Source organism: Lepus europaeus, chromosome 1 (genome assembly GCF_033115175.1).
Source record: "Lepus europaeus isolate LE1 chromosome 1, mLepTim1.pri, whole genome shotgun sequence".
Taxonomy (NCBI): Eukaryota; Metazoa; Chordata; class Mammalia; order Lagomorpha; family Leporidae; genus Lepus; species Lepus europaeus.
In genome coordinates, this window is record NC_084827.1 from 162741475 (window position 1) to 162766893 (window position 25419).

At 60.0% G+C, this 25419-nt stretch overlaps 2 protein-coding genes across 4 annotated transcripts in view; one reads left to right on the forward strand and one right to left on the reverse strand.

Moving 5' to 3' along the window:
* The first annotated feature begins 310 nt into the window (after positions 1-310).
* The window catches only part of PNKD (PNKD metallo-beta-lactamase domain containing), a 59861-nt gene continuing 34752 nt past the window's right edge, over positions 311-25419 (forward strand). Inside the window, exons 1-3 of one of the 2 annotated variants that reach the window (XM_062191652.1) lie at positions 311-393; positions 1170-1323; positions 2303-2635. In XM_062191652.1, coding sequence (XP_062047636.1) covers positions 327-393; positions 1170-1323; positions 2303-2495 — 414 coding nt within the window. In that variant the 5' untranslated portion in view covers positions 311-326 and the 3' untranslated portion in view covers positions 2496-2635. Of the gene's footprint in view, positions 394-1169; positions 1324-2302; positions 2636-25419 lie in introns of those variants that run through there. The other variant, XM_062191630.1, reaches the window with a different exon arrangement.
* Positions 3260-17867, reverse strand: TMBIM1 (transmembrane BAX inhibitor motif containing 1). 2 transcript variants are annotated; one of them, XM_062191581.1, is made up of 12 exons: positions 17780-17867; positions 9626-9856; positions 8074-8174; positions 7273-7337; positions 7127-7180; positions 6669-6719; positions 6232-6271; positions 6023-6060; positions 5778-5865; positions 5449-5544; positions 4708-4761; positions 3260-4368 (listed from the first exon to the last, which is right to left on the reverse strand). In XM_062191581.1, the coding sequence occupies exons 2-12, from the start codon at positions 9816-9818 to the stop codon at positions 4222-4224; spliced, it is 927 nt and encodes a 308-aa protein (XP_062047565.1). In that variant the 5' UTR covers positions 9819-9856; positions 17780-17867; the 3' UTR covers positions 3260-4221. The 2 variants fall into 2 exon arrangements, with proteins under 2 accessions (XP_062047565.1, XP_062047575.1); XM_062191591.1 differs by lacking the exon at positions 17780-17867 and adding an exon at positions 14781-14803.

Sequence of the window (25419 nt, forward strand, 5' to 3'; positions counted from 1 at the left end):
GGAAGAGCGACGGCCGCTCCACCAATAGCGGCTGGCGTTGGCTGGCTGGCCCACCAATCATAGGGTAGGATTGGGAGAAGGGGCCGGGGCGTGGCGGAGAAAACCCAAACTCCGCCCTCTCTGACTCCGCCCCCGACAGGAGGGAAACAAGCGAGCGTGCGCGCCCCCGGAGCCTCCTGGGAATAGTAGTTCTCCCTGGCTCGCTCCTCGAGCTTCTGGGATGTGTAGTTTCTGGTCTGTAGGCGAGACGGAAGGCGCGGGGGAGGCCCCTTACGCAAACTACAATTCCCGGCGGGGAGCGCGGCGAAGGGGGGTGGGACTTGAACATGGCGGCGGTGGTAGCGGCTACGGCGCTGAAGGGCCGGGGGGCGAGGAACGCCCGCGTCCTCCGGGGTAAGGAGAGGGACCCCGGGGAGGGCACGGCCGCAGGAAATTTCTTTTCCTTCACATCCCGCCCGACGTAGCGGCAGGTCAGGGCTGTGGAATGCTGCCCACACCTCTCTGCAGGACCTTAGAGTCTGGGGGAGAAGAGATGCTCTGTGGAGGTCACTCAGTCCATCCTCCTGCCTTCGGCTTACACGACACCTCTGGGGTCTTGCTGCGAGGGAGCCCCGAGGAAGCCTTGTAGACTCCCGCGCTCCAGGTGTCTCACACTCACCGCAGTGCAGAGGGAAGAGCCCTGGGCTCCTGGAGGCTTGGGTTCTAGCCCCGGGTACTTAGCAGTTTGACCTTGGGCGAAGCAGCCGGTCTCCAGAGCGTCTGTTTCTCCTCCTGTAAAATGAGGGGATGCAGCAGGGTCCCCTTCAGCTCGCTGCCAGGGCTAACGTTCTGCAGTGTTAAAACCTCTCCCCGGATTTCCTCCGTGAGTCTCGCGTGAGCCCCACTGCAGTCTCTCCCATCCCGCCGTCTGAGATGAAGAACGGCGAAGCCTGCTCTCCGGGCACCGGGGTGACGAGCCCGCAGTGACGTGGAAGTGGCTTCCAAAGGTGCCACCTCAGTGGCAATTTTCCCAGATCCCCTTGGATGCGCCTAGCACTCACTCGTTCCTGCGGACTGTGGTCACTCCCCTCCCTCAGATCTCAACCACTCCTCCCCTGCCGTACCCCACCCCCGCCCCTTGCTTTCTCCTCACCTGCTGACCCACCTTCCCGACCTCCGTCCGTCCACAGGGATTCTCGCAGGAGCCACAGCTAACAAGGCTGCCCAGAACAGGAGCAGAGCCCTGCAGAGCCAGAGCTCCCCGGAGTGCAAGGACGAGGCTGAGCTGGAGTACATCCCCAGAAAGAGGGGCAAGAACCCCATGAAAGCTGTGGGACTGGCCTGGTGAGTCTGACCTGCCCCTGCGCCCACCGCGGGGGAGTGCTGTCCAGGGACGGCCAGGACCCAGAAGCCTGTTCGAGTTTCAGCTGATGAGCTGAATCCCAGGTTGTGGAAACAGAGTGCTGGGTTCCAGCGCTGGGACCTCGGAGGAGTCGGGCAGGGGACGTGGCAAAGGATGTGGACCTGGGGGGGCAGTGGACTGGGGGGGCTGTGGAGTCGGCTGAGCTGCCCCGATGCAGATCTGGGTCCCCGGCCGATTCTCCCTTTGCAGACTCGGGTGCGGCCCAAGTTCTGATGATGAGTTAACTGAGCTCATGGAGGCTGTGTTCGCTGTGCGGTAGCTGCGAGGTGTTCTGTGCATTGTTGGATGGCTCTGACCCTGACCTTAATGCCTGTTACCGACGAGCATTAAAGAGGGAGGGGCTGTTCTCTCCCAGCACCTGAGCTGTGCCGGGGCTTTAGCACGTAAGGCTTGCAGGCCTTCGGCAGTGTCACGGGCCCGTTTCACAGAGGGGGCAACTGAGGCTCAGAGCTGGGCTTCTCAGCAGGTCTCGTGACTCGGTGCTCTTTCCTCCACACCCAGTGCCTCTCGGATGGAGGGGGCGGTCAGGGAGAGGATGTGGAAGACGTGGAGAGGGAAGCAGGCTGGGCTGGCCGGGGAACCACGCACAGGCGCCATGGCAGGCGTGAGGGCCGGGGCCCTGGGGGGAAACAGGCAGCAGGTGGGCAGAGCCCCAGGCACCGGCTCAGGAGAGTGAACGTGGCCAGGAAGCGGCGCAGAGAAGCGGCGCAGAGCTGTGGTGGGATTTGCCGCAGGGCAGTGCAGGGTCTGACTCGCGCGGGTCCCTCTGGCTGCCCACGCAGAGGACGGCAGACGCAAGAGGTATCGCAGCATTCGTGAACCCATGAAGCTGTAGCGATCCCCGCTCCGCTGCTCCGGCTCGGCCCCTGCCCCAACCCCGTGCACATCTCCCCACCCTAGGGCCATCGGCTTCCCCTGTGGTATCCTCCTCTTCATCCTCACCAAGCGGGAAGTGGACAAGGACCGTTTGAAGCAGATGAAGGCTCGGCAGAACATGCGGGCGTCCAACACGGGCGAGTATGAGAGCCAGAGGTTCAGGGCCTCCTCCCAGCACGCCCGGTCCCCCGAAGCTGGGTCCCCGGTGCAGACCTGAGGAGCCCCGCCCCTCTCCCCTAGACTGAATTGACTGCCAGGTCCTGCGTTGCCTCTGAGGTCCGCCAGAGGGCGCCTGAAGCCCAGGCTGCTGCCAGCCCCGCCTGGGAGGCAGCCAAAGGCAAATAAAGTGAGTGGAAAGGAACCAGGCCTGGGTTTGTGACTCTCTCGGGAGGGGAGGGGCCGAGGGTGGGGCTGGCTGCTCCGCTCCCTCACCCAAGAGCTCAGTGTGCAGCCCTGGGATTAAGTGCAACAAGCCAGGGCTCCCACCCTGGGGACCAAGCCCTCAAGCGGCTGGCCAGGAGGGTGGGGTTCCACGCAGCCTTGAGACAATCAGGAGACTCAAGAAGGCATTCAGGGCATGGAGGCAAACAAGCCCCTTGGCTGAGTCAGGACAGCTCTCTGGGCCTGTTTCCTCTGAGCGAGGTGGGCTGGTGATTTCTAAGACCGGGCTTCTGAACCTAAGCGCAGTCCATCCCGCCCCGGTCAGCACACCACACGTGCCCGCACAGCTTTGTGGGGAGGAGAGCAGCTGAGAGGGCCCGTGAGGGAGCTGAGCCTTATGGCCCTGAGGTTCCCTCCAGGCTGTGGGTTTGCGCTCCACCTTAATAGCCCGCGGCAGTAGGGCTGTGGTAAAGCGTATTTGGTTGTGGGAGAGACCAAGACAGAACGCAGAGGCCGGAAGCGGGTGCCTCGGGCAGAGCCAGGCCCTCCACTCCCGGAGCCAGCATCTTCAGGTGCAGGAAGCCAGGGCCACCCCGGGTGTAACTTCTGAACATAAAACTTTATTACATCTCTAGTTGTGTCCCTTTGTGTGATAGACGTAGGGTCAAGTACTTAATGGAGAAGTCCTAATTATCCTTGGGCAGCCCCACTCCCACTGGAGGCACTGGTGTTAGAGAAAGCAGCGGCTGGCTGGAGGCGTGGGCACGGGGGAGTCCCCCCAGTAGGACTTAGAACAGAGAGGACGTCACCCTCCTCATAGGGCCTTCCTGGGTTAGCAGAGGGAAGAGCACCGAGCCCCAGGACCTCAGCCAGGGCAGAGGAGCCCACAGCAGCTTCCTGGCCCCCGCCCCAGTCTCGGCTCAGCCTGGTTCTGTCCTGGTCACGTCATGACCTTCCAGAGCACCCCAGCTGCTGCTCCCCGTGGCCTGGGCAGAGATCGCGGAAGCCTCAGAGAATGGAGAGCCGATGGCCGCAGACGCCTGCTCTCCTTACCCTGGGCACACGCCAGGGAGGAGTCTGGGGTCGCCGCTGCTCCGCTCTGGCCTCTGTACTTTACTTTGCTCGCTGTCTGCTTCCTCCCCACCACTAACCCAAGCAAACAAGCTGTGCCTGTCACTCAGGCGGCTCCCTGGGCACCAGCTCATCAAGCTTCCTAAGCTAAGAAGTGCCAGGGCAGTGGAGTACAGGCTAACGGCCTAAGCGTTCAGGGTACTGCAGCCAAAGCTCCGGCTCCCTGGCCTAGAAGCCTGCAGCAGAGCGGGAGGGGAGCCACCTTCTCGCCTGCCCTCCAACCCTCGTTGTTAGGAAGAGTACGGTGCCCTGTGCCGGGGGAGGGAGGAAACACCGTGCCCACCCAGGACAAGAGTCAGTCCCTAGCTCCTCCAGCCCCACCAGGCACCTACACAGCCACAGCCGGGACAGGACGGAAACAGGGGCAGGAGAGGGGCCAGGGGCCGGAGCCGGGCTCAGGGTCTGGCCCTGGTGGGGGCAGGTGGGCTCCGTCAGTTGCGGTCCCCCATCAGCTGCAGCACGAAGGTGAAGATGTAGACGATGTCCGTGTAGATCTGCAGGGCGCCCGTGATGTAGTCTTCGGGGCCGATGGTGTGCTTCCTGTTGCCCAGCACCAGCTGCGTGTCGTAAGCCAGGAACTGCGGCGACAGGGAGGCCCCTGTGAGAACCTGGCAGCTAGGCACGCAGGGTGCTCAGGGGACACATTCACCAGCAGCCAGGGGCTCGCCGCCCAGACAAGGGGACACACACGTCATCTGTACCCTGGCCAGCAGAGCGTTCTAGGAGCCCGCAGTGTGAACACGAACTAGCAGGCAGGCCCAGAAAGTCAGGGGGACCTTGTGATGCTGGGGGGGTGGGGGAGAGACCAGCCATGGGCTCCCCCCGCCTCCCAAGCAGCTGAAATTCACGCTGCACTCTCAGTTCCTCCTCTCCATCCCCTGTGCTCTGCCTCCTGGGGGGGGGGGGGACATACTCACCAGGGTGAAACAAATGGCCCCCAAAGCAGCGTAGACCATGTGCAGCCAGTAAATCTAGGCGGAGGGGACAGGCAGCATTAGGAAGCTTGGTAAAACGTGAGGGGGCGGGCCCTCAGGGTCAGCCCTCCACCCGCGGGCAGGCCTCAGCGTAGGAGGAGCCAGGAGGCTGGTTCTCCCTGAAAGGACCACAGCCGCTTTTCTAGGTCCTGGGAGCAAGGAAGAATGGTGACAGACTGGCAGAGAAAGCAGACGCCAAGCCACAGTGGCCATCTAGAACCAAAGTTCAGGGTCCATGAGTGGCCACGATACCCCTGGGCCAAAGAAGGCAGCCGGGGAATCATTCTGGGGGGGCAGGCCCGGCATGCGCTGGGTAAGAGCTCCTCCCCCACCACCGTGGCCCTTCCCGTCTGTGGCCAGCGCTCGGCAGAGCGGTCCCCCTTTCAGCCAAGCCCAGCTTCCTGGTCCTGCGGTTCCTCTCCCAGTCTGCCCCAAGAGGCTGGTCTCCGCTGTCAGATCTGCTCCCTACTTCCTGTAGGAACTGCGTGGTCTCAGAGGCTCCGGTGCTGTGTCCCCAAGGAGGGGATCTATATACCCTAACCCAAAAGGATGGGCTCTCCCCATCAGTGCTGTCAGCCAGTCAGAAGGTTCCAGAAGGCAGAGCCTGCCCGAGAGGGAGCCGCTGCACCCTGCCGCAGAGTCTGCGAGCACAGGGTTCGTGAGCACTGCTCCCCGGACACTCACGTATTTGAAGTACAGCACGATGCTGGTGACAATGCCAGTCACCATGAGCACGATGCCCAGGACGCAGAAGAGGCCTGTGCATGAGGTGAAGTCCACCTGCCAGGGAGGGAGAAGGAGCACCTCTCAGATGACCGTCACGGCTCGCAGCCCAGCCAGGCAGGCCCCACCCTGCCATGGGACCCCAGCGTCGCCTCCTAGGGGACACAGGCAGCAGGTGCCGACAGGAGGTCTCCCTGCTGTGGAGGGGCCTACTCCAGTGCGAAGCCCAGGGGCCCAGGTCTGCATGAGCAGGAGGGTGCAGTGGCCCTGCAGGGCCTCCATGGCCTCACCTTGGTCTGAAAGCAGAAGATGGTGACCGAAATGGACACCACGGCAGTGATGATCATGGCGAGGATGACAGCCTTGGTCTGATACATACTTGGGGGAAGGAGTGACAAGCGTATGAATAACTTCACAGTCCTTCTTGAGGGATCCTGGCCAGAATCCCACCTGTGCAAGTGACTGGCAGCCAGGACCCGCCCACTCCCCCGTGACACAGCCTTCCCAGGAGCACCATGGGTTGGCCCTGACATACCTGGAAATGGTGCCCGTCATGAAGCCCATGGCAAAAGTCTAAGAGAAAGAGAGACAAGAGGGAGATGTTCAGGCAGAATGGAAGTGCCCTGGCGCCCGGGGCAGGGTAGATGTGACAGCAGCCGCAGGTGACACTAAGAGCGGGCAGTCAGGGTGAGGTGGGGGACATGGGCGGGACGTCCTTCCCCAGCGAGGGCCCCACGGACTCACAAAGAGGGTCAGCAGGATGATGTTCCACGGGAAGCGGCGTCTGAGGGAAGGACAAACGCTGTGGGTGTCTGGGCCCGGCCGGGGAGGAGCAGGCCCCCACCCCGGGGAGGGGAGGCCGCTGCAGCCTTTGTCCCTGCTCGGCTGCCCCGCACAGGGACAGGTGCCAGCCGGTGGGCCTGAGCAGCTCTCCCTGACTACCTGTGACTGCGGCTGAAAAGCTACATACCGCGCAGGGTCCCTGTGAGACTGACAGCTAGAGGGTCCCCCCCAACCACACACACACACATGCAGTACCGTGTACCTGCAGGACCCATAGCTGCCGCCACCAGCGCCACCCTCATCATCATGTCTTCCAAGTCAATCCCTTTCTTTCCAAAATACTTGGCCCCTATGCCACCCCCAGCCATCCCTTCTCATTCTCTGAGTCTGGGACTCACCTGGGACCCTGGCAGCAGGCAAGGGTCAGGTAAGTGACGATGAAGACAGCACTGGGGAGACAGATGGGGAAGTCATCTGCAGGTCCAAAGCCACCCGCAGGCCCCTCCCGGCCCAGCCTGGTGGCACTCGGCAGCCCACAGCGCTGGGGCCCCAGACGGCCACTTGGAGGTCTGTAAGCAAGCTGCTCAGTAGGGAGCACAGGAAAGGGTATGGCCAGTCAGGGCGCTAAGCGGCTCTGAAACAGGCGCTTGGGCCTCGAGGGAGGCCGTAGCAGACCGGTACAGAAGGGGGCTGCACGGTCTGCTGTTGCCTCCGGGGCCCCACCCCAACTCTGTGATTCTGCTTCCTCCTCTGGGCACCCAGCACCCACGCTCCCCTGCCCTGAGCACAGCCAGAAGCCGCCAGAGCTGGCTCAGGACTCCCCGCGACCCCTGAGCGAAGGGCAGCCCACACTCACTAGGACACGTAGTACACAGCCACGTTTTTCCGCACAAACTCGCCAACTGGTTCCCTGTGCAGCGGGGCAGGGGGAGAGAGGAGTCACAGGAGGCCCGGCAGGTGCCCAGAGCAGGCGAGAGTGGGCCAGCCAGGCTAGAGACTCACACAAAGGTGAAGATGGCGATGATGGCCACGGTGATGAGCAGCTGCACGGAGATGATGGTGTAGACCTACAACACAGACAGCGGGGTGGGCTTCTCCCCGGGCGGCAGCCAGCCCAGAGACCACGCGACCCATGCCCCTCCCGTCCTTTAAGTGATGGGAGGGGCCGCTTTCCCTTTTGATGGAGCTGCCCTGACAGAGGTGCTGGGAGCCCAGCCCAGTGCCATGCACACGTCCTCCCGCCCCGGGCCCCCGCCCAGCCTCTGCTTACTCCTGCCTCGCCCTGCCTGGCCGCTGCTGCACCACTGCGTGTGGCTCTGCACGCAGGCGCTCCAGAGTGACACATGCTGTGCCTGTCTGGGCTGAGCAGGGTGCTGTGCACGTGTGACCTGGGAAAGGCGAGTTCAAGCCACTGTGACCGTATTTGACCCCCAGTCGCCTGTGGTCTAATGGAAGCGATGGCCCGGGATGGCAGGATGCGTGGGCAGAGCCACCCCAGAGATGTCCCCAGACTGAATCTGCCCTTCCACAGCAAGGTCAAGGGAGAGAGGAACAGACGGAGGGGAAACAGGGTCCGAGGAGCAGGCAGGGCTGCAAGCCAGGGCGCAAGGGACTTCAAACACTGCTGGGACCCCACCGGCACTCCTACACGGGGTACCAGTGTGGCGAGCGGCAGCCAGACCTAAGCCACAGTGCAGGCCCCTCGGAAATTTGTGAAGACCCTTATATTCAGGACGCTGCGAGTCCAGGAGCCTGTCTCTCCCCACTCCCAAGCCTGAGGGCCCCCCGCAGCCCAGAGCTCACCTTTCTGATGAAGCTGTGCCTGACCTTCCGGTCGTCCCACTCTCCAGGCCCGAAGCTGTCACTCACTGCTCTCTCCTCGCCCTCGTAGCTGTGGCCTGGGCCTGGGGGCAGATCATATGTGACCAACTGAGGGCCTGGGACCTGCAGGCTCAGTCCCAAAGCCTCCCTGACACTCTCAAACAGAGGCTCAGGTAGGGCCAGCCGAGAAAGCCAGAGAGGCAGAAACCTCTCCCGAGCCAGGCCCCGCCCCAGGGGGCTGGGGTGTGTGCCATTCCCACAGTGTGCGTCTGCGGGGGGCTCTTACGTGCCCAGCGCATGCCATGATCTGGTGAGGAAGCCGGGCAGGAGTGGGGCTGCCTGTGTCACAGCAGGGCACTTGGGGAGGGAGGCCAGAGAAAAGGAGGAGAGCACAGTGCGTGTGTGTGGAGGGGACGCAGGGTGGGGACGGCACTCCGCAGCAGGTGTCATGGGCAGCAGGCGTGTCAGAGGCATGGGCGGCCGTTAATGTGGGAGTACCGCACACACGTGTCTGGGTGACAGTGGCCCTGTGCTTGCTCCTGGGGCCTCGGGTAGTCCTTGAGTGCCTTTCTGGGAGCCACTTTGGAAACCCAGGGGCGAGCCCCTCAGGAAAAGCATCTCACTACGTTCTCGTCGCCTCTCCTTTCTGACCCGATACCGCATTTGCCTGCCATGAGGTTTACCAGACTTCTGATGTTTGCAACAATCAGACTGGACCTTAAAGGATGAGTGCTTGGGGTTTAGCACCAAGGATATTTTTTAAAAAAAAAAGTGCTTTGGCCTTGGCCGACGCTGCGGCTCAATAGGCTAATCCTCCACCTGCGGCACCAGCAGACCGGGTTCTAGTCCCGGTTGGGGCGCCGGATTCTGTCCAGGTTGCCCCTCTTCCAGGACAGCTCTCTGCTATGGCCCGGGAGTGCAGTGGAGGATGGCCCAAGTCCTTGGGCCCTGCACCCGCATGGGAGACCAGGAGAAGCACCTGGCTCCTGCCTTCAGATCAGCGTGGTGCGCCGGTTGCAGCGCGCCAGCCGCAGCGGCCATTGGAGGGTGAACCAACAGCAAAAGGAAGATCTGTCTCTCTCTCTCTCTCTCTCTCTCTCTCTCACTGTCCACTCTGTCGGTCAAAAAAAAAAAAAAAAAAGTGCTTTGGCCTACAAGGCAGTTCCCAAGAAGGCACGGAGTCTGGGTGGGTGGCAGCCTTGCTGGGAACAGAAAGGGTCCCCTTAGGTGACCAATTGCAAGGCTTTTCCCTGCCACCTCCTCTGGTGTGTACATTCGTGTCTGGGACCAGGGGACTCAGTCTCCTTGCTGAATGTAGGGGCCAGTGAGTGACGGGGGACGCCAGGTGCTGAGGCAAAGGTCGGGTCAGGAGGTAACAAGGACAGGAGACAAAGGAGAGAGCCACACAGGGGAGATGCAAAGGGGGTTGAAGGGGAAGGGGGAGGGGGAGAGCAGAAGGAGGCAGAGGAGGCCGCTCCGCCCGCTGCACGTGCCGCCCCTCCCAGCAGCTTCCCTCCGACCCTGCAGGACTCACCGTAGTTCATGGGCATCGGATGGATGGGGGGCATAGGCTGCGGGTAGCCAGCAGGGTGACCGTAGCCCGGCTGCGGGTAGGCGGGGTACCCACCCGGCAGGACGGATGGCTGCCCATAGCCCCCAACAGGCGGAGGGCCGGGGTACAGGGGGTTGCGGTCCTCATACGGAGGGGGGGCACTGGGGTTGGACATGGCCACTCAGGGGCTGAGGGGAACCTCAGCTCTGAGACCTGAAATGGAGAGAAGCAGTCCATGAGTACAAGGGCCAGGCCGCGGCTGGCTCAGCCACCCTACCGCCCTGCCCAGCCATGGAGCCGAGACCCTCTGCTCTGTAGATCACCTTGTGCCATTCGCTGCCCACAGCTACCTTCCCCCAGGCTCTCTCTCCCGTGCAGCTTCCTGGCCATAGGAGAGCAAGGACCAGGGATTAGTCAGGTGCCCAGAGGAGTCACTGAGCCCCAGTGGAGGGAGAGACGAGGCACAGGCAGCCTGGAACCCCTGCCATGTCAGTGGCTCCATGGCAGAACAAGCGACGAGGCCAATGACCCGCAGAGCCTGCGGGTGAGTCACAGGGCCAGCCGGGACCCTTTAAGGGGTCAGCCCAGCGCCTGCAGCAGCTGGCAGGGACTCCAGGCCTGCGAGCCAGAGCTGGCGCAGAGCCAGGGCTCAGAGAGGAGGAGGAAAACAAGCCGGCCGCAGTGGCGGGAGGAAGGGGCCGGCAGAGTCGGGACGCCTGGGAGGCCGGGGCCGCGTGCTTGGGGCGCTGTACACGGGGCAGCCTGGACACAGGCCTTTCTGGCTCCATCAGGTCACAGCTGTGGCACGTCAGCTAGGCACGGGGCAGCCTGCGGCCACGCTGCTGTCGTCCCTGGCCTTGTCAGAGTGGATGGTGAGCGCAGGAGCCCTGGAGACGCCTGTGTCAAACCCAGGGTCTCGGATCGCTGTGCTGTCTCCCTGTCTCCCCCTCGGAAGGGAGGAGAGGGCTGTGGTGTCAGGGCGGAAGATCCAGTGCCGTCTGCACAGCAGGGGGAGCCCCATGGCCGGGGAGGGCCGAGGAACCAGGCAGAGGGGACCTGGAAACAGAGCTGGCAGGGGGCTCAGGGCCCCACAGCCCCAGATGCTCCTTCTGATGAGGACAGGCGGGACCCGCAGCGTCAGAGCGAGCCGGTTAGCAGCAGGACCAGGCTGGAGCCGCCCCCCTCCCCCCCCAACGAGCTCTCGCACCTCCTCTGCCCTGGAAGTGCCCTCAGGGCCTGGGAAGAGCTAAGGAGGTCCCTGTGTCCCTGGTAGACGCCTCCCCTCCCTAGTGCATACCCCAGAGGGAACACACCCCCAGATCCAAGTCAGCAGACAGCCTCAGAACCTGGCTCTCTTTTTAGGGCACCATGGGCAGCTCAGGGACCAGATAAAGGGCTGTCTCATCTCCTCTCTTAGGATGGCAGCGGATCGAATAACAGGCCAGGGCTCAGTGGGCTGCTCTGAGAGAAAGCTGTGCTCGTGTCCCCGGTGTGGACAGGGCAGAAGCAGAGCACGTAGGCGTCAGGTGGGAAGGAAGGAAGGCCTTTCTGATGGCCAGGGCAGGGGCAGTGGGACCCCACAGCGATGTGGGTACGGGAGGGCCAGCGAAGGGCCCGGCAGGAGTGCTGGGGTTTGTAACACAGAGTGCAGGCCTGGCTCAGATGTCCGGGGCTCATAGGGGCAGGAAAATGACCATGTACTGGCACCGTGAGTTCCCTTAAGGCAAAACAAAGAGGGAAAGGACCCTCCCTAGGGCAAGAGGCTTCTTCCACCTGCACCCTTCTTCCCGCCCCCTTCAGAAGCACCCTCTTGACTCCATAAAAAGAATGGCATCCAGTTTAGGGTGGGGGGTATGGGGAGGTCACCTTGGGAGTGGGGTGTCCAGCGCTATGCCGCCATCCAACACCCAGGCCCATGGGGTGGAGTACGCAGATGGCTGGCGGGACACAGCCTACAGGCACCAGCAGGAAGGGCCCTGTGGTCAGGAGCCCCAGCCGTGCCACCAAACCGTGATGTCACCATTTCCTGACCCAGCAGCTCCTACGTGAGCACCTGTGCAGAACGCAGTTGGGGGTGGGGGAGCAGATGAGCTCTGAGCTCAGGCGAGGAGAGCCCTGCCAGTGGCTGACCTCCCCTCCCCGCAGCCAAGCAGGGCAAACAGGTCCCTTCCCTGGCCGAGGGGCTGCCGCAGCCGCAGGGTACAGCATGACTCAGGGAGTGAGGGCCGGCCTCGGAGGGGCCACCAGGGTTCCGGTCCAGCTCTGCGGGCTCCTGACTCACAGATGCCCTTCCTCCTGTCCTCCGTCATGCCCCTGCTGTCAGGGAATCACTGGTAGACCTGCCTGCCGGGGACCTCAGCCAGCAGCCCGTCCACTCCAAAACCCACCGCTGACCGCTTCACCTCAGCACGCCTCAGTCTCTTCATCTGGACAATGGGTTTAATGCTAACAGTAGAATTAAGTGGAAAAATGCACAGCGAGCAGGTCCAGCGCTGCCTGACCGCTGTTGACTATTTTCAGTTGTTGCCTCATTAAACCCTTCTGGAAGCCCCGCAAGATTACTCCCATTCCCAAGTGCCGAAATGGAGGCGTACAAGAAAGAAGTCACTGGGCCTCGTCACCTAGCTGGGGAGTGATGAAGTCGAGGCTTGGGTTCCAAGACTAAGCCCTGAGCCAGGCTCTGAGCCCCTCATTTGTGCACCCTGTCTTCTGGGGCTTCCCAGCTTGGGTCCCCTTGGGCTCACCAGCAGGTGGGGGCATCCATCGCGGGCCCCCCACTCTGAAGGAGATGAGAAAGGGAACAGAGCTTGATGAGGTCAGGGCTGAAAGGAAACGCTCCCCCAAGGCAAGTCCACCCTCCACTTTGGCAAGCAGACAGCCCAAAACCAGGGTGAGCTCCTGCTGCCTGCTGTAGCGCCTGGGCACAAGGAGCCCCCTCGTGTGAGTGCCAGCCCCCGGAGCTGCCGGCCTGCCCACACTCACCTCTGAGTGTCAGGGCAGGCACACGAGCTCCCAGAGGCTCCTGTCCAACCTGCAGGAGGACCCTGGCCACTTTCACCTCATCAAGGCCTCAGCTAGGGTGAGGTGTGGGGCCGGTCTCTGCCTGGGGAGCAGGGGAAAGGGGAGCCTGTTGGTCAGTGTTTCCTCCCCGTGTCTACAGGAACAAAGGCAAACAGAAGGAGGGGAGGGCCGTGCCCCAAGCATGGAAATCAGGATCCTGGGTTCTGCCGGCAGCTGCTGCACGAGCTCAGTCTCCAGGGACTAAAAAGGTCCTTTAAGATTCCCCACTGGAGGCCAGCGCCGCGGCTCACTAGGCTAATCCTCCGCCTTGCGGCGCCGGCACACCGGGTTCTAGTCCCGGTCGGGGTACCGATCCTGTCCCGGTTGCCCCTCTTCCAGGCCAGCTCTCTGCTGTGGCCAGGGAGTGCAGTGGAGGATGGCCCAAGTGCTTGGGCCCTGCACCCCATGGGAGACCAAGAGAAGCACCTGGCTCCTGCCTTCGGATCAGCGCGGTGCGCCGGCTGCAGCGTGCCTACCGCGGCGGCCATTGGAGGGTGAACCAATGGCAAAAGGAAGACGTTTCTCTCTGTCTCTCTCTCACTGTCCACTCTGCCTGTCAAAAAAAAAAAAAAGATTCCCCACTGGAGGCCTGAATCTTCCTAAAATACGGGAGGCACTCAGCTTCCACGTGAACAAGCGCCAGCCCTGGGAGTGAGCTCCTGTGACTGCAGGTAGCCCGGATCAGCAGAACATTCCTCTGGCCCTTACCAGGCCTGAGGCCCAGACTCTGCCCCGTCCTGTCCTGGCGCGGAGCAGATCTCAGCCTGCTCCTCCCTCTCAGGCACTCAGCCCCCACCAGAGCGAACCAGAGCCTCTCCTTTATCCCGCAGGACCCGAGACCCAGCCGTGGCGGCAGCAGAAGTGGCTGGGCCCAAAAAGCAGGCCTGAGTTTTTAGATACAGAGTTGGGGAAGCAGTGTGGCCCTGGGGCAGCTCGGTGCAGACACGCTGCTCCCGGGCCACAGAGGCCCAGCTTGGCCTCTCCTAGGGCCACAGGAAGGGTTAAGGCCCTGGAATCTGCAGTGAGGAGGCCTGAGCTCCTGGGGTTACAACAGGAGGGCGTGTGCTTTGGAGGGAGGGACAGAAAGGAGCAGCTGACTGGTCCCGGCAGCCTGCCCTCCCCCCTCCTCCCCCGGGAAGGGCTGCCGGGCTGCCCGGAGCAGAATGGAAAGAGTGGCTCAGAGGGTGCGCCTCAGGAAGCCCCACCCGGCAGGCCCAGGTCTCCGGAACTCTCCTTCCCTCCTCCTCCTCTGCCTCCCCCACCCCACCCCCGCCACCCGAGCCAATCACCAATCTAGAGCCACAGGGCAGAGGGATAGAGACACACCCAGGCGTGTCTGGGCAGGTCCCCAGGCCTAGTTCTGGACCGAGGGGGCCCAGAAGCAACTTCTGTCGGCCTGGCCAGGCCAAGGGAATCTAAAAAGTGGAATCCCAGAGCTGGAGTGAACTTTAGAAGGCATGTGGTCAGCTGAGAGACAAGGCCATCGCTGCGGCCCAGGAGTGGCCTTCCTGGTCATGGGTTTGGAACTTCCCTCCCGGCCCCGCCCACCGTGAGGACTCAGGCAGACGCAAGCACACACACCCACTCCCGCACCCGGGCACCCAGGTGTGTCAGCTGCCAGCCCACTGCAGCCCACTGCTGCCTTCCCCCCACTCCCTGGTCCCGGCACCCCTCCCAACACCCTCTTTGGCCAGGCCCACTCTCTTGGGACCCATGGTCCCCAGAGACAAAAAGCCGGCTCTGGCCTCTCCCCACCCCCACCACGTGGCCCTTGTGTCCGGGGGCAGAACGGCGTCATCAGGGCTGCCTCCCAGGAGCCCGGGGCATGTCAGTGGTCAGGATGGCCTGGGAGTGCAGATAAGGGGAGAGGAAGGCCCTGAAGGGGCTGGACGAGCCCTCCGCACCCCCACACACAGGCAGGAAGTGAGGCAGAGACTTAACAACCCACCGCGCACCACTGCAGGTGGCAGGCGTGGAAAGGTACTTACTAAGTCTGGGTCAGGAGCAGCTAAGGTGCCCCTGCTCCCCGCAGGGAGGTATCCTGGCTCCCACCCCTCCCCCATCCCCCCACAGCCACCTGAGTGAGGGGGCCAGCAGCCTGCAGCCAGGGCAGAAAGATCAAAACGCCAGGGAGCTCGCGAGTGTGGTATTGATTCCTCTTCCCAGTGAACAGTCCGCGTGAAGCCTGCACCCTGGGTCAGAGGCAGGGGCCGTGCTCGGAGTGGCGGCGTGAGTCAGACAGGCCCCTCCCCGCCTCTGGCCTCAGTCTCCACATCGGCAGGAATGTCCTGAACCGGAAGATAGTGCCCACGCCCACTCTGCTTAGCTCTGGTTCTTTCTTTAAAGAGACCTATTTATCCACTTGGAAGGCTTGAGTGACAAAGGGAGGGAGAGACAGAGAGACCTTCCATCTGCTGGTTCACGCCCCAAATGGCTGCAACAGCCAGGTCTCAGCCAGGCCAAAGCCAGGAGCCAAGAACTCCATGCTGGTCTCCCAGGGGGGTGGCAGGGGCCCAAGCTCTTGGGCCATCATCTGCCTTCCTAGGCACATCAGAAGGGAGCTGGGTCATAAGTGAAGCAGCTGGGACTGGAACTGGCACTGGGATCCGGGAGGGTCCCAGGCGGTGGCTTAAGCCACATGGTCAGCCCCTGCCAATCTGATTGCGAATGCAGAGCCTAAAGAAGAGAAAGTCTCAGGGCAGAGTGACATGCCTCCCAGGGAGGCCACTGGTCGGGGGGACATCTGCGGAGGCAGAGGCCACGCGCATGGCATGTTGTGGGTGGCCCTGACTCCCTCGCCTCCAGTCTGCCCCCAGCCTGGACCCCACAGCCTCCTGGCGCTCACTTACCCCAAGGCCTGTGGGGAAACGGTTTAACCCTGGAGAAAAGAGGGAATGCGGGGCAGGTCAGGAGGCCTGGGCTCCTTAACTGGCCGTGGGAATGCAGGCAGGCGGCCCCCAGCCTCCCTTTCCTGTCTCAGCCCACATGGGGGAAGCAGACTGCTTTACCGGAACCAGAGAGGAGAGAGAGAATCACCTCGCCAGACACTTCCTAGACGGCGTTACTGGATGAGGGCAGGGAGAGGAGTCCCCTTCCTGGAAATTCACAAGGCACAAGGGCCTATTAAGCCTCAGACAAGTCCCGCACTAACCCAGCCTGCCCAGCTTTGTCTGGCCCAGCGTCCTTTCCACCTTCTGTAAGCCTGAAAGCCTTTTATCAAAGCACACCTATTAATATCCCGTGGGAGACGGACCCAAAGCACCTGTTTCACAGATAGACCCAACCTTGAGAATAACTCATGTCCCCACTCGCCCTACCACAAACCCAGCCTGCTCCTCAGGGCGGTCTTCGGGAGCTCCAGCCATGCCCCTCTCCCTGAGGGCCAGCTCAGTGCCGGGATCCTCTGCAAGGGTCTTTCCCGAAAGCGGCCACTCTAACCTCCATGGTGGGACCCACTGCCAAGAGACAGATCTCAGCTGGCACAGAACCAGGAAGCAGACCCCCTACCACCACCTCCATGTCATGGGAAAAGCACAGATCATTATACACAAGGGGGCGACCTTCCTTCCCCACCAAGGTACTGAGCACCCTCTGGTTACCTGCTGCTGTGGCCTGGGAACCCCTGGCCATCTCTTTACTTCAATACAAGACGCAGGTGTTGGCCTAGAATATTCCAGAATCTTAGGGTCGACAGACTTTGCCACGGTCATTTGGTGCACACTGTTCCAGAAAGACCATCCAGCAGGCCTGCTGTCAGCACCTCGGCCCAGGGAGCTGGCGGAGCGTCCATTCTCCGGCCCCACAGTCTGCACTCCGGGTGTACACGCGTGCGTGTCCCTTCACTGGGGCTGTGTTCGCTCCGCCAGGCCCAAGGGGATTGGAGGTGTTGAGGCCCTCGCTCCCAGGGCAGGAAGCCGAGCCAAGGTGGCTGTTACCCTAGCTCATGACATCAGGGTCCGCACACAACCCTTCATTACCTCTCTGACGTGCCCGTTTTTACAAATGGGGCCCCGAGTTCATGGCCCAGGAAGCCAATCAAAGCCAGGACACAGTCGCCACACCACTCCCCAAGCTCAGGGCTGGGGAGGCAGGGAGAGCAGGCAGGAGACTAGGAATACGGCTCCCCCACTGTCCCAACAAAGCAGCCCCTCCAAGCGCCTGGCTACCCTGCCACCGCTGGCCAGGCCAAAGGCACCAGCTTTGAAACCAAAGCTCAGCCGTGGGATGAATATTTCAGGGCCCCAGAGAACCAGACACCGGGCTCGGCCCCTGCTTCCCAGCGCCCCACTCCAACGTGTCCAGGACGCATGGCTCAAGCCCCAGGTCCCCCATGGAAGCCACAAGGGAGTGAGAAGAGAGGGAGACCCCTCAGGACACGAAATGGCGGGGCCGCCTCCCGGGAGCTTTCTCTGCTTCTCCCTCAGAGGGGGAAAACTCCCGGATCCTCCCCCTGCCTTTCCCTTTCCCCATCCTCTTCCCCATTCCGGTCTTGTTTTCACTCTGACTCAGGAGTACTGCCCCAAAGCTTCTGAACCAGCCTGGGGGGCAGGCTGCACGCAGAACCGGCCGGGGCGGCCACTTCCCGGCAGCCCCCAAGGCTGGCCCCCTCGCCCACCACTTCCATGGTCATTCACCTGTCAACACCACACCTGCTCCAGGGCTCCCGGGGCAACCTGGGGTTATGCCAGGCCCCAGGCGAAGGGCCACGACAGCCCTCATCCCACTCACAGCTGGCCTCCCCGGGGCTGGCGCGGCAGCCCCGCCCGGCGACAGACCAGCCGCTGGGGCCAGGAAGACGGGGGCACGAGGACACCCCCGGGCCCCGGCCCGCTTCCGGTGCCCACAACGCGCCGCTGGGCTCCCGAGGCTGACCCGGCCGGTGCCCACGCCCGCCCGGCCCAGGGAAGGCGAAAACTTCAACGGTCAGGGCCACAGTGCCCCGTTCTGGCGCCGGCTCCCTGGGCTGGAGCAGGCCGGCCGCGCGGTCAGAGAAAGTTTGGGGGCCCCGGCGCGGGGCCCTGCCTGGCCCCCACCCGCCCGCGCCCCACCTCCGCCCACAGGGACCCCGACACTTGCCTGCGCCGCTCCCGACGGTGCGTTCCGGGGCTCCGGGTGTTGCGAGTCCTGCGGGACCGAGCCGGGCTGGGCTGGGCTGGGCTGCGCGCCCCGCCCCGTCGCGCCGGCCCTCGCTGGGGCGGGGCCTCGGGGCGCCGCTAGGGGGCGCTGACAGCGGTGGGTGGTTCCTTCGCGATTTGAAGGGAATACGGGACGCTGTTGGAGATTGAGAAAACACTGAAGTTAGGAAAGAAAATAACGTCTGTCACCGCCCTTGCGGGGGGAAGGGCTTGTTCTGGTCCTGCTTTGCCGATAATGCCTATTTTACTTGTTTTCTAGAGCAGGGCATAGTGTGGGGCAAGTTTTATGCTTTTATTTTTACTTAACAAAAATGTAGTATGTAATTTTGTTAACAAAGGGTCTGTTTATTTGAAAGGCAAGCGACAACAGGATGCTGATCGGATGTGGAGCTGGGACTTGAGCCCAGGCTCAAGAATCCCGTGCCACAGTCCCTCCCAGCCATGTAGTGCTATGGGACCCACTCACATGTCCTGATGCCCCACATGGCCGTGCTCAGCCAAGACAGCAGGTGCCAGAGGTCCTGCACTGTTAGACGCTAGTGCACCACACTGGGCTGGGGGCTTCACGCCCGTGGGTGCAGACCTCATAGCCACCCAGTGAAGAATGAGCCGCACTTCCGTTTTAACTGGGGAAACGGGTTCCCAGAAGTAAACCATCAGCGGGCTTGCCCAACTCTGTGTGGTTCCAAAGTCCACGTTCTTTCTGCTAGGCCAGTGGTGCTGAAAGTGTTTATCTCCCGCTAATAGCCTCGGATCAGCACCACCGTCCGGCGGCTCCCACAGCCTGTTGACACTTTCCCTCATCGGATGTGCAGGGATTGTCTTAACAAGGCACAGCTGGACAGGACCGCAGCCCTGCACCTTACAGCCTGGACACCGGCTGGTACCAAACCCATCCCTGGGCACTTGGACTTCATCGTCTCGGACGGCCAGCCCGGCTCTTCCACAGAGCAAGATGTAGGAGGGCAGAGCCCTCAGACTGATCTGGGAATTTGTTTGTAGAGTAGGAATAAGTAAAAGCGACCCGGTTCCTAGTGAGTATAGTTAGCAAAGTCACTGCTTTAATATGTTTTTCAGACCAATTAAAATTAGAGGTTTTCTGAATCGCCCTCCCGCACACACACGGATACATAGAATTTGAGTAGGGTAGGTGGGAGTTATGTAAGGGGCCCGTGGGTGGCGCTGTTCTGGGCTCCCTCCAGCTCCCCCACCCCTCGGTGTAGTCTCGGCTCCTGCAGGGGCTCACCGGGGCCTCCTGCTCTGTGCGCCTCATGCATCCCCCCCCCCCCCCCATTGCTGGAGGAACAGTGCCCCGGTGACTGGGCCACATCTGCGCGGTCCCTCCCATGTTCGGTGACTGGGTCCTGTCCTAGGCCTCCCGGCTGTGAGAACAAGATGCCCTTAGGCTGGGTGATTTATAAACAGAGATTTGTGGCTCAGGGTCCTGGAGACTGGGAAGTCCAAAATGCAAGTGCTTGTCTGGAGAGGGCTGTCTGCTTCCCAGCGGGTAGCATCCTCACAAGGCTGAGGAAGGAGCCAGCCGGCTCCCGCAGGCCCCTTTCATAAGGGCATGGATCCCATTCAGCACAGGACTTTGGGGGCACACACCAACATCCAGGCCCCGGCAGACCCCTTTCCAGAAAGCGCACCCCACTTTCTACAGCTACCAGGTCTCCAAGGAGATCTCTGTTCCAGCCAGCAGCCACCAGGCCTTGCATCCAGCTCCCCGCTGGGGAGCCCGCGAAGAGGCACACACAGGCACACCCCATGCAGGGCCTGAGTCCGTGGCCTGGCCATGGAACCAAAAATAACACCAGAAGCACCAGGCACAGGGACCCAGTGTAGCTCCCAGGTGGCTCTCTCTAAACGAACAAGGCCTTACCTGTGGGGCCCTTAGCAGGTTGTTAATTAGAATCCCGGCAGAGCTGACAAAGCTGCCAGACACAGCCCTGGCCCTAGAGAGGCTCCCAGTGTAAGGGAACCAGGAAAGGACCAGATCCTTGTAGTCCTGAGTGTTGGACCTTTCAGAAAAAGGAGCCCTGACCCAGCCGGGGAGTGGGAGGGGGGGGGTGGAGCAGCGTTCAGGAATAACTATTTGCTATTAGTATGTCTCATACAATATTTGGAACACTTTGGGTTTTGTTTTTTTTAAAGATTTATTTTATTTATTTGAAAGAGTTACACAGAGAGGTAGAGACAGAGAGAGAGGTCTTCCATCCGCTGGTTCACTCCCCAGATGGCTGCAACGACCAGAGCTGTGCTGATCAGAAGCCAGGAGCCAGGAGCTTCTTCCAGGTCTCCCACACAGGTGCAGGGGCCCAAGGACTTGGGCCATCTTTTACTGCCTTCCCAGGCCATAGCAGAGAGCTGGATCGGAATAGGAGCAGCCGGGACTAGAACCGGCGCCCATATGGGATGCCGGCGCTTCAGGCCAGGGAGTTAACCCGCTGCGCCACAGCGCCGACCCCACACTTTGGGTTTTTTAAAGATTCATTTAGTTATTTATTTGAAAGGTAGAGCAACACAGAAGGAGAGATGGAGAGAGAGAGAGAGATCCATCCTTCTTCTGCTGGTTCACTCCCCAGCTGGCCACAAAGAGCTAACGTTGGGCCAGGCAAAACGGGGAGCCCAGAACTCTATCTGGGTCTCCCAGGTGGGTGGCCAGGACCCGAGTGCTAGCACCAGTTTCTGTTGTCTTTCTGGGCACATTAGCAGGAAACTAGATCAGAAGTGGAGCAGCCAGGACCCTAACAGGCGTGGGATGCCAGCGTTGCAAGTGGTGTCTTAACCTGCTGTGCCACAATGCCCGCCCCTGAAATACTTTGAAATTGACCTTTAACTGGGCACCTGTATTTGAGGAAAAGGGAGCAGGTGAGGGTATTCTAGGAGTGGAAAAGCTAAAGCGTGGTGCTGGAGGGGAGGAGGTGGGGGACACAGGGAGGGGTGGCTCCAGGGAACAGTCTGCCTGCTGCTCTGGCTCAGCCCTGGGGCTCCACAAATTCCTGCCGTTGCTATCTGATGGCCTAGCTTTAAGGGCTTCCTGACCCACGGGAGATGTCTGTGTTTATGACTAACTTTGTCAAACAACTTGCCTTTTTTTCCGTGGAGAACTCTGTATTTAGTGAATTGAGGCATTTAACGCAGCCTGGAGGGCAGGGACAAAGTCTCTTTCATCCCTGCCATCTCAGCCCAGCTCTGACCCGACATCTGGGGCTGAGGGGCATCTCGGGCTGTGAGGTGCGGTGGTGGCAGCGAGGAGGCAGGCAGGCACGAGGGGCGGATGTGTGGGGGAGAGGGGAGGTCAGCTGGTGGGACTCAACCCCCTCCCCCCAACCCTGAGCTCTCTGTACCAGCGAGGTGCCGCACTTTTCCTACAGAAATGGGGAGGGGAAGCAGTGACCGGGCGTGGGTGTCCCAGGCGTGAGGGGCTCGTCCCAGCTTCGCCACTAGAAGGGCTGAAGGGCCCGAGGTCCCTCTTTTCTGAACAGCAGCTCCAAGCCTGTTTCTTCCTATGAGATCATACAAGGGAGAGGCACTGCAGGTGGCACGTGGCGATGTTGAGAATGGCGCTGCCCCAGCAGGAATGGAAGTAGGTTCTGTGTGAGGAACCCGCCCGAGCCGCAGAAGGAGCCCAGTGGCCACACCGGGGGCGGCCCATGCTTGCGGCCTCTTGGCTGGGATCCCAGAGCCCCTCCCAGCTCTGGGAAGAGGTGAGCGGCAGAGCAGGGTTTTACTGAAAGGCAACGCACAGTCCACACCCAGGCGTGAGGGCAGCAACCTCGGGAGAGAAGTTGTTCTTTTCATAGGACAGGGGGTGGTGCCTGGGGCAGGGCCGGACTGACTGTTCAAAGGAGGCAAGGCTTGGTGTCAGGGTGCCTGGCGCCTGGTGGGAAGCGAGGGTCAGCTTGGAGATGGGGAGTGGGGTGAGGTGGCCTGGAAGGTGATGGGATTTGGGCAGTGCGCTTGGGTGGTGTCCGTCTTCAGGTCCTCTCTGCTCACTAGCTACTACCCAGTCACCCTGACCATCAGAGCACCCCAGGGGCCTGTGACACCATGCGGATTCCTTCGGGGTGGGGGGGGCCTGCTTCCCGGCTGGTGAGTGAGACTAATGGGGGAGAAGGGGGCCTAAACAAAGGCCCCCAGGTGGATCGCCGGCCAGCACTAGCCAGCTGTGGAGCTCCAAGTTCAATCACCATAGTGTGTGCGTGACCTTGGGCAGATTCCTTCGCTGCCCTGAGCCTGGGCGCACCTGTCAGCGAGAAAGAAAGGGGCTGTAAGAATCAAGAACAGAGAGTTCGGAGGGTCAGTTCTTGCCCAGGGATTGTCTGAGTGAGGGAGGCAGTGGGCCCAGCCAGCAGTGACTGCCCTGGGAAGACCGAGCAGGGGCGCAGGCAGGACCTTGCCCAAGCCTCAGCTGGACCCGCACACCTCGCCCACCGCTGCGGGGATCCTGATCTCCCCTGCCAGCCACACCTGTAGGGGGAGCCTCAGGTTTGGAAATCCTCCCTCCTTCCTTCTTAGCTTGTGTCCTTCCAGGCAGGAAGCGATTCTTCAAGTTCAAGTGCATTTATCTAAACAACTCCACTCCCTCCCCAACCCCCACTTCCACCCCCCCAAAAAAAAGCCAACAGCTCTTTCCTGTCCTTCCCAAACCAAGACAATGGCTGCCCTAGAACTTCTCCTTACCAACCCATACACCAGCCCCGCAGTCCCGATGTGCAGCGCCCTATACCGAGACCACCATCTCCTACCTTTCCAGCTTTGCCACCCTGATTCTGACAATTCCGTGATTCTATCCAGATCAACAGCCCACTGACCTTCCAGCCTCTTCCTTACCCCTCACGTCCTCACCTCCATCCATGAGCAGCTGAGAGCCCGGTGTTAGAATTACTCGTTTCCCAAAGTCTGCCTTATGGGGTACTCTGCACCACGCAGCCAACAGTGGGCAGGAGCAGGTGGAATGGCCCCATCTGATCTCACTGTAAGTTCATGGACACTTGGGTTTTTCTTGTCAGTTCACACAAACATCCCCTCCACACTCCCTCCAGGCCCTTCAAAACCCCAGGACCTCCTCCACAGCCTTGCTCTTGGCTTTTTATTCTCCTGCTCCTCCTCTGTCTCCTCCTCCTTCTTTATTTTATTTGAAAGGCAGAGGGACAGAGAGACACAAAGAGAGATCTTCCATCCTCTGGTTCACTCCCCAAATGTCTGCAACAGCCAGCGCTGGGTCAGACCACAGGCAGGAGCCCAGAATTCAATCCGGGTCTCTCACCTGGGTGGCAGGGCCCCAGCCACCTGAGCCGTCACCTGCTGCCTCCTGGGGTGTGCATTCAGGAAGCTGAATCAGAAGCAGAGGAGCCGGGACTCGAACCCAGGCACTCTGACACAGGGTGCAGGTGACCCAGGCGATGTCTTACCCCCGGTGCCAAATGCTCACCCCTTGTTCTCAACTTTGACCTTGCTTCCTGTGTCACTGAGCGAAAAAAAGCAGTCAGAGAGCAACCACCCATATCTGCACTTGGGCATCTAATAGGTGGCTGCTTTTCATACTTTAATGTGCAAGCAAACCAGTTGGGGATCTGCTTCAGGTGGCTGAGATCCTGAGCTTGGAGGACCACACCCTGAGTAGTGTCCAAAGCTTAGCTCCTAGTCCACACCCCTACCCTCACCCCAGCAGCTTCCTCCATCTCCCTCAAACATTCATGGGACGAGGTGTGTGGGAGAGGCTAGAAGGAGGGACCACATAAGAAACACCAGCCTTGTGAGAGTCACAGACACATGGCGTGAGCCACGCACGTAACTCGAAATTCTCCAGTAACCATTTTTAAAAATAAAAAAGACACTGGTGAATTAATTTTAATAATAGCTTTATTCAACCCAATACATCCAAAAATATTACTGTAACATGTTATTACTGGCTTTTTAAAAAATGTTTTGTTTATTTACTTTTATTTATTTGAAGGGCACAGCAACAGAGAAAGAGACAAAGAGAGAAAGAAAGAGAAAGAAAGAGATCTTCTGTCCAGTGAGTTTTTCCCCAAATGCCTGTCACAGCCAGAGCTGGGCCACACCAAAGCCAGGAGCCAGGAGTGCCATCTGGGTTTCCCACATGCGTAGCCGAGCACTTGAACCATTACCTGCTGCCTCCTGGAGTATGCATTTAGCAGGAAGCTAGATTAGAAGTAGAGCTGACAGTACCGTGCATTAGCTCTCATGCCTGGGCAAAAAGACGCTTTAATTTTTGAATATAGAACGTGTGGCTCGGTTGAGTCTGCTTTTTGTTTTTTTAAAGGAAAGTAAATACAGACTTGGGGAAATCAACAAGGGCTTGCTGCCTGGTGCTTATAGAAAACCTTGAATTTCTGTTAGTTGTGCAAGGGCAGATGTGACTCAAGGTTTAGGCTCCAGCTGAGTGACAGTCCTGGCTGTGGACTCCTGGGGTGCTGCTGGCTGCCTCTTGCCACTGGGTGGAGAATGAGGACTTCACCCCAAACCTTTAGGCAAAAGTGGGTTTTTGTTTGTTTGGTGTTGGTTTTCATTTTTGTTTTTTCCTCCTGGGATTTTCCTTTTGCATTTTGCATCGTGACGGTTACTGTTGTAGGCCACAGGCATGACAGGCAATGAACAGGCGAGAACCAGTGGGAAAGTGTTCAAAAACTCCTGTGTTCGCTAACAGGTTTCTGAATGTATCGCTGTGGTCCACGGAGAAGGCTGCGCAGGGTAGCAAGGAGATGCTGTGTCAGCTACCGCAGCCGTAAAACAAAGTTGCTGTCTCTGTGGACTTTAAAATTGTTCCTATGCAGCTTATTTTATTTTTGGTGAATCAAATAAACAAGAGGGTTTTTCCATGGGAAAAAAAAAAAAAAAAAAAAAAGAAGCAGAGCTGAGACTCAAACTGATGCGATGTGATAGGGGGTGTGGGAATCCAGGCAGCATCTTAACCACGGCACCAAACTCCCACCCTGGATTTTTTTTTAACAGTAAGCCTTTTAAATCTGGTGCATATTTAACACAATACATCACAAGTAGGATGTTAACTTTTCATCAGAAATATTTGATCTGTGGGGCCAGTGCTGTGGCATTGAGGGTTAAGCCTCCGCCCGCAGTGCTGGCATCTCAAATGGATGCTGATTCAATTCCAGCTGCTCTACTTCTGATCCAGCTCCCGGCTAATGTGCCTGGAGAGGCAGAGTAAGTGCTTGGGCCCCTGCACCCACGTGGGAGACCCAGAGGACTCTCCTGGCTCCAGCTGTCTCTCTTTCTCTTTCTATCTATCTCTCCTTCTCTCTCTCTCTCTCTGTCTCTGTCTCTATTTCTCCTCTCTCTCTTTGCCTTTCAAATGAAATGAATAATTTTTTTAAAAAAGAAATATTTGATCTGTATTTAAATCAAACATAAAACATTTTATAAAATGTACATACTTGAGTGTTTTCCAATAACTGAAGTAAGTATTGTTTTTATATTTAAGTGAATTAGGGTCTGGCATTCTGGCTCAGCAAGTTAAGAACTCAATCTCTCTCTCATGTACCTCTTAAGTAGTAAATAAATCTTTTTTGGAAAATGTGAATGAATTAAATTAGA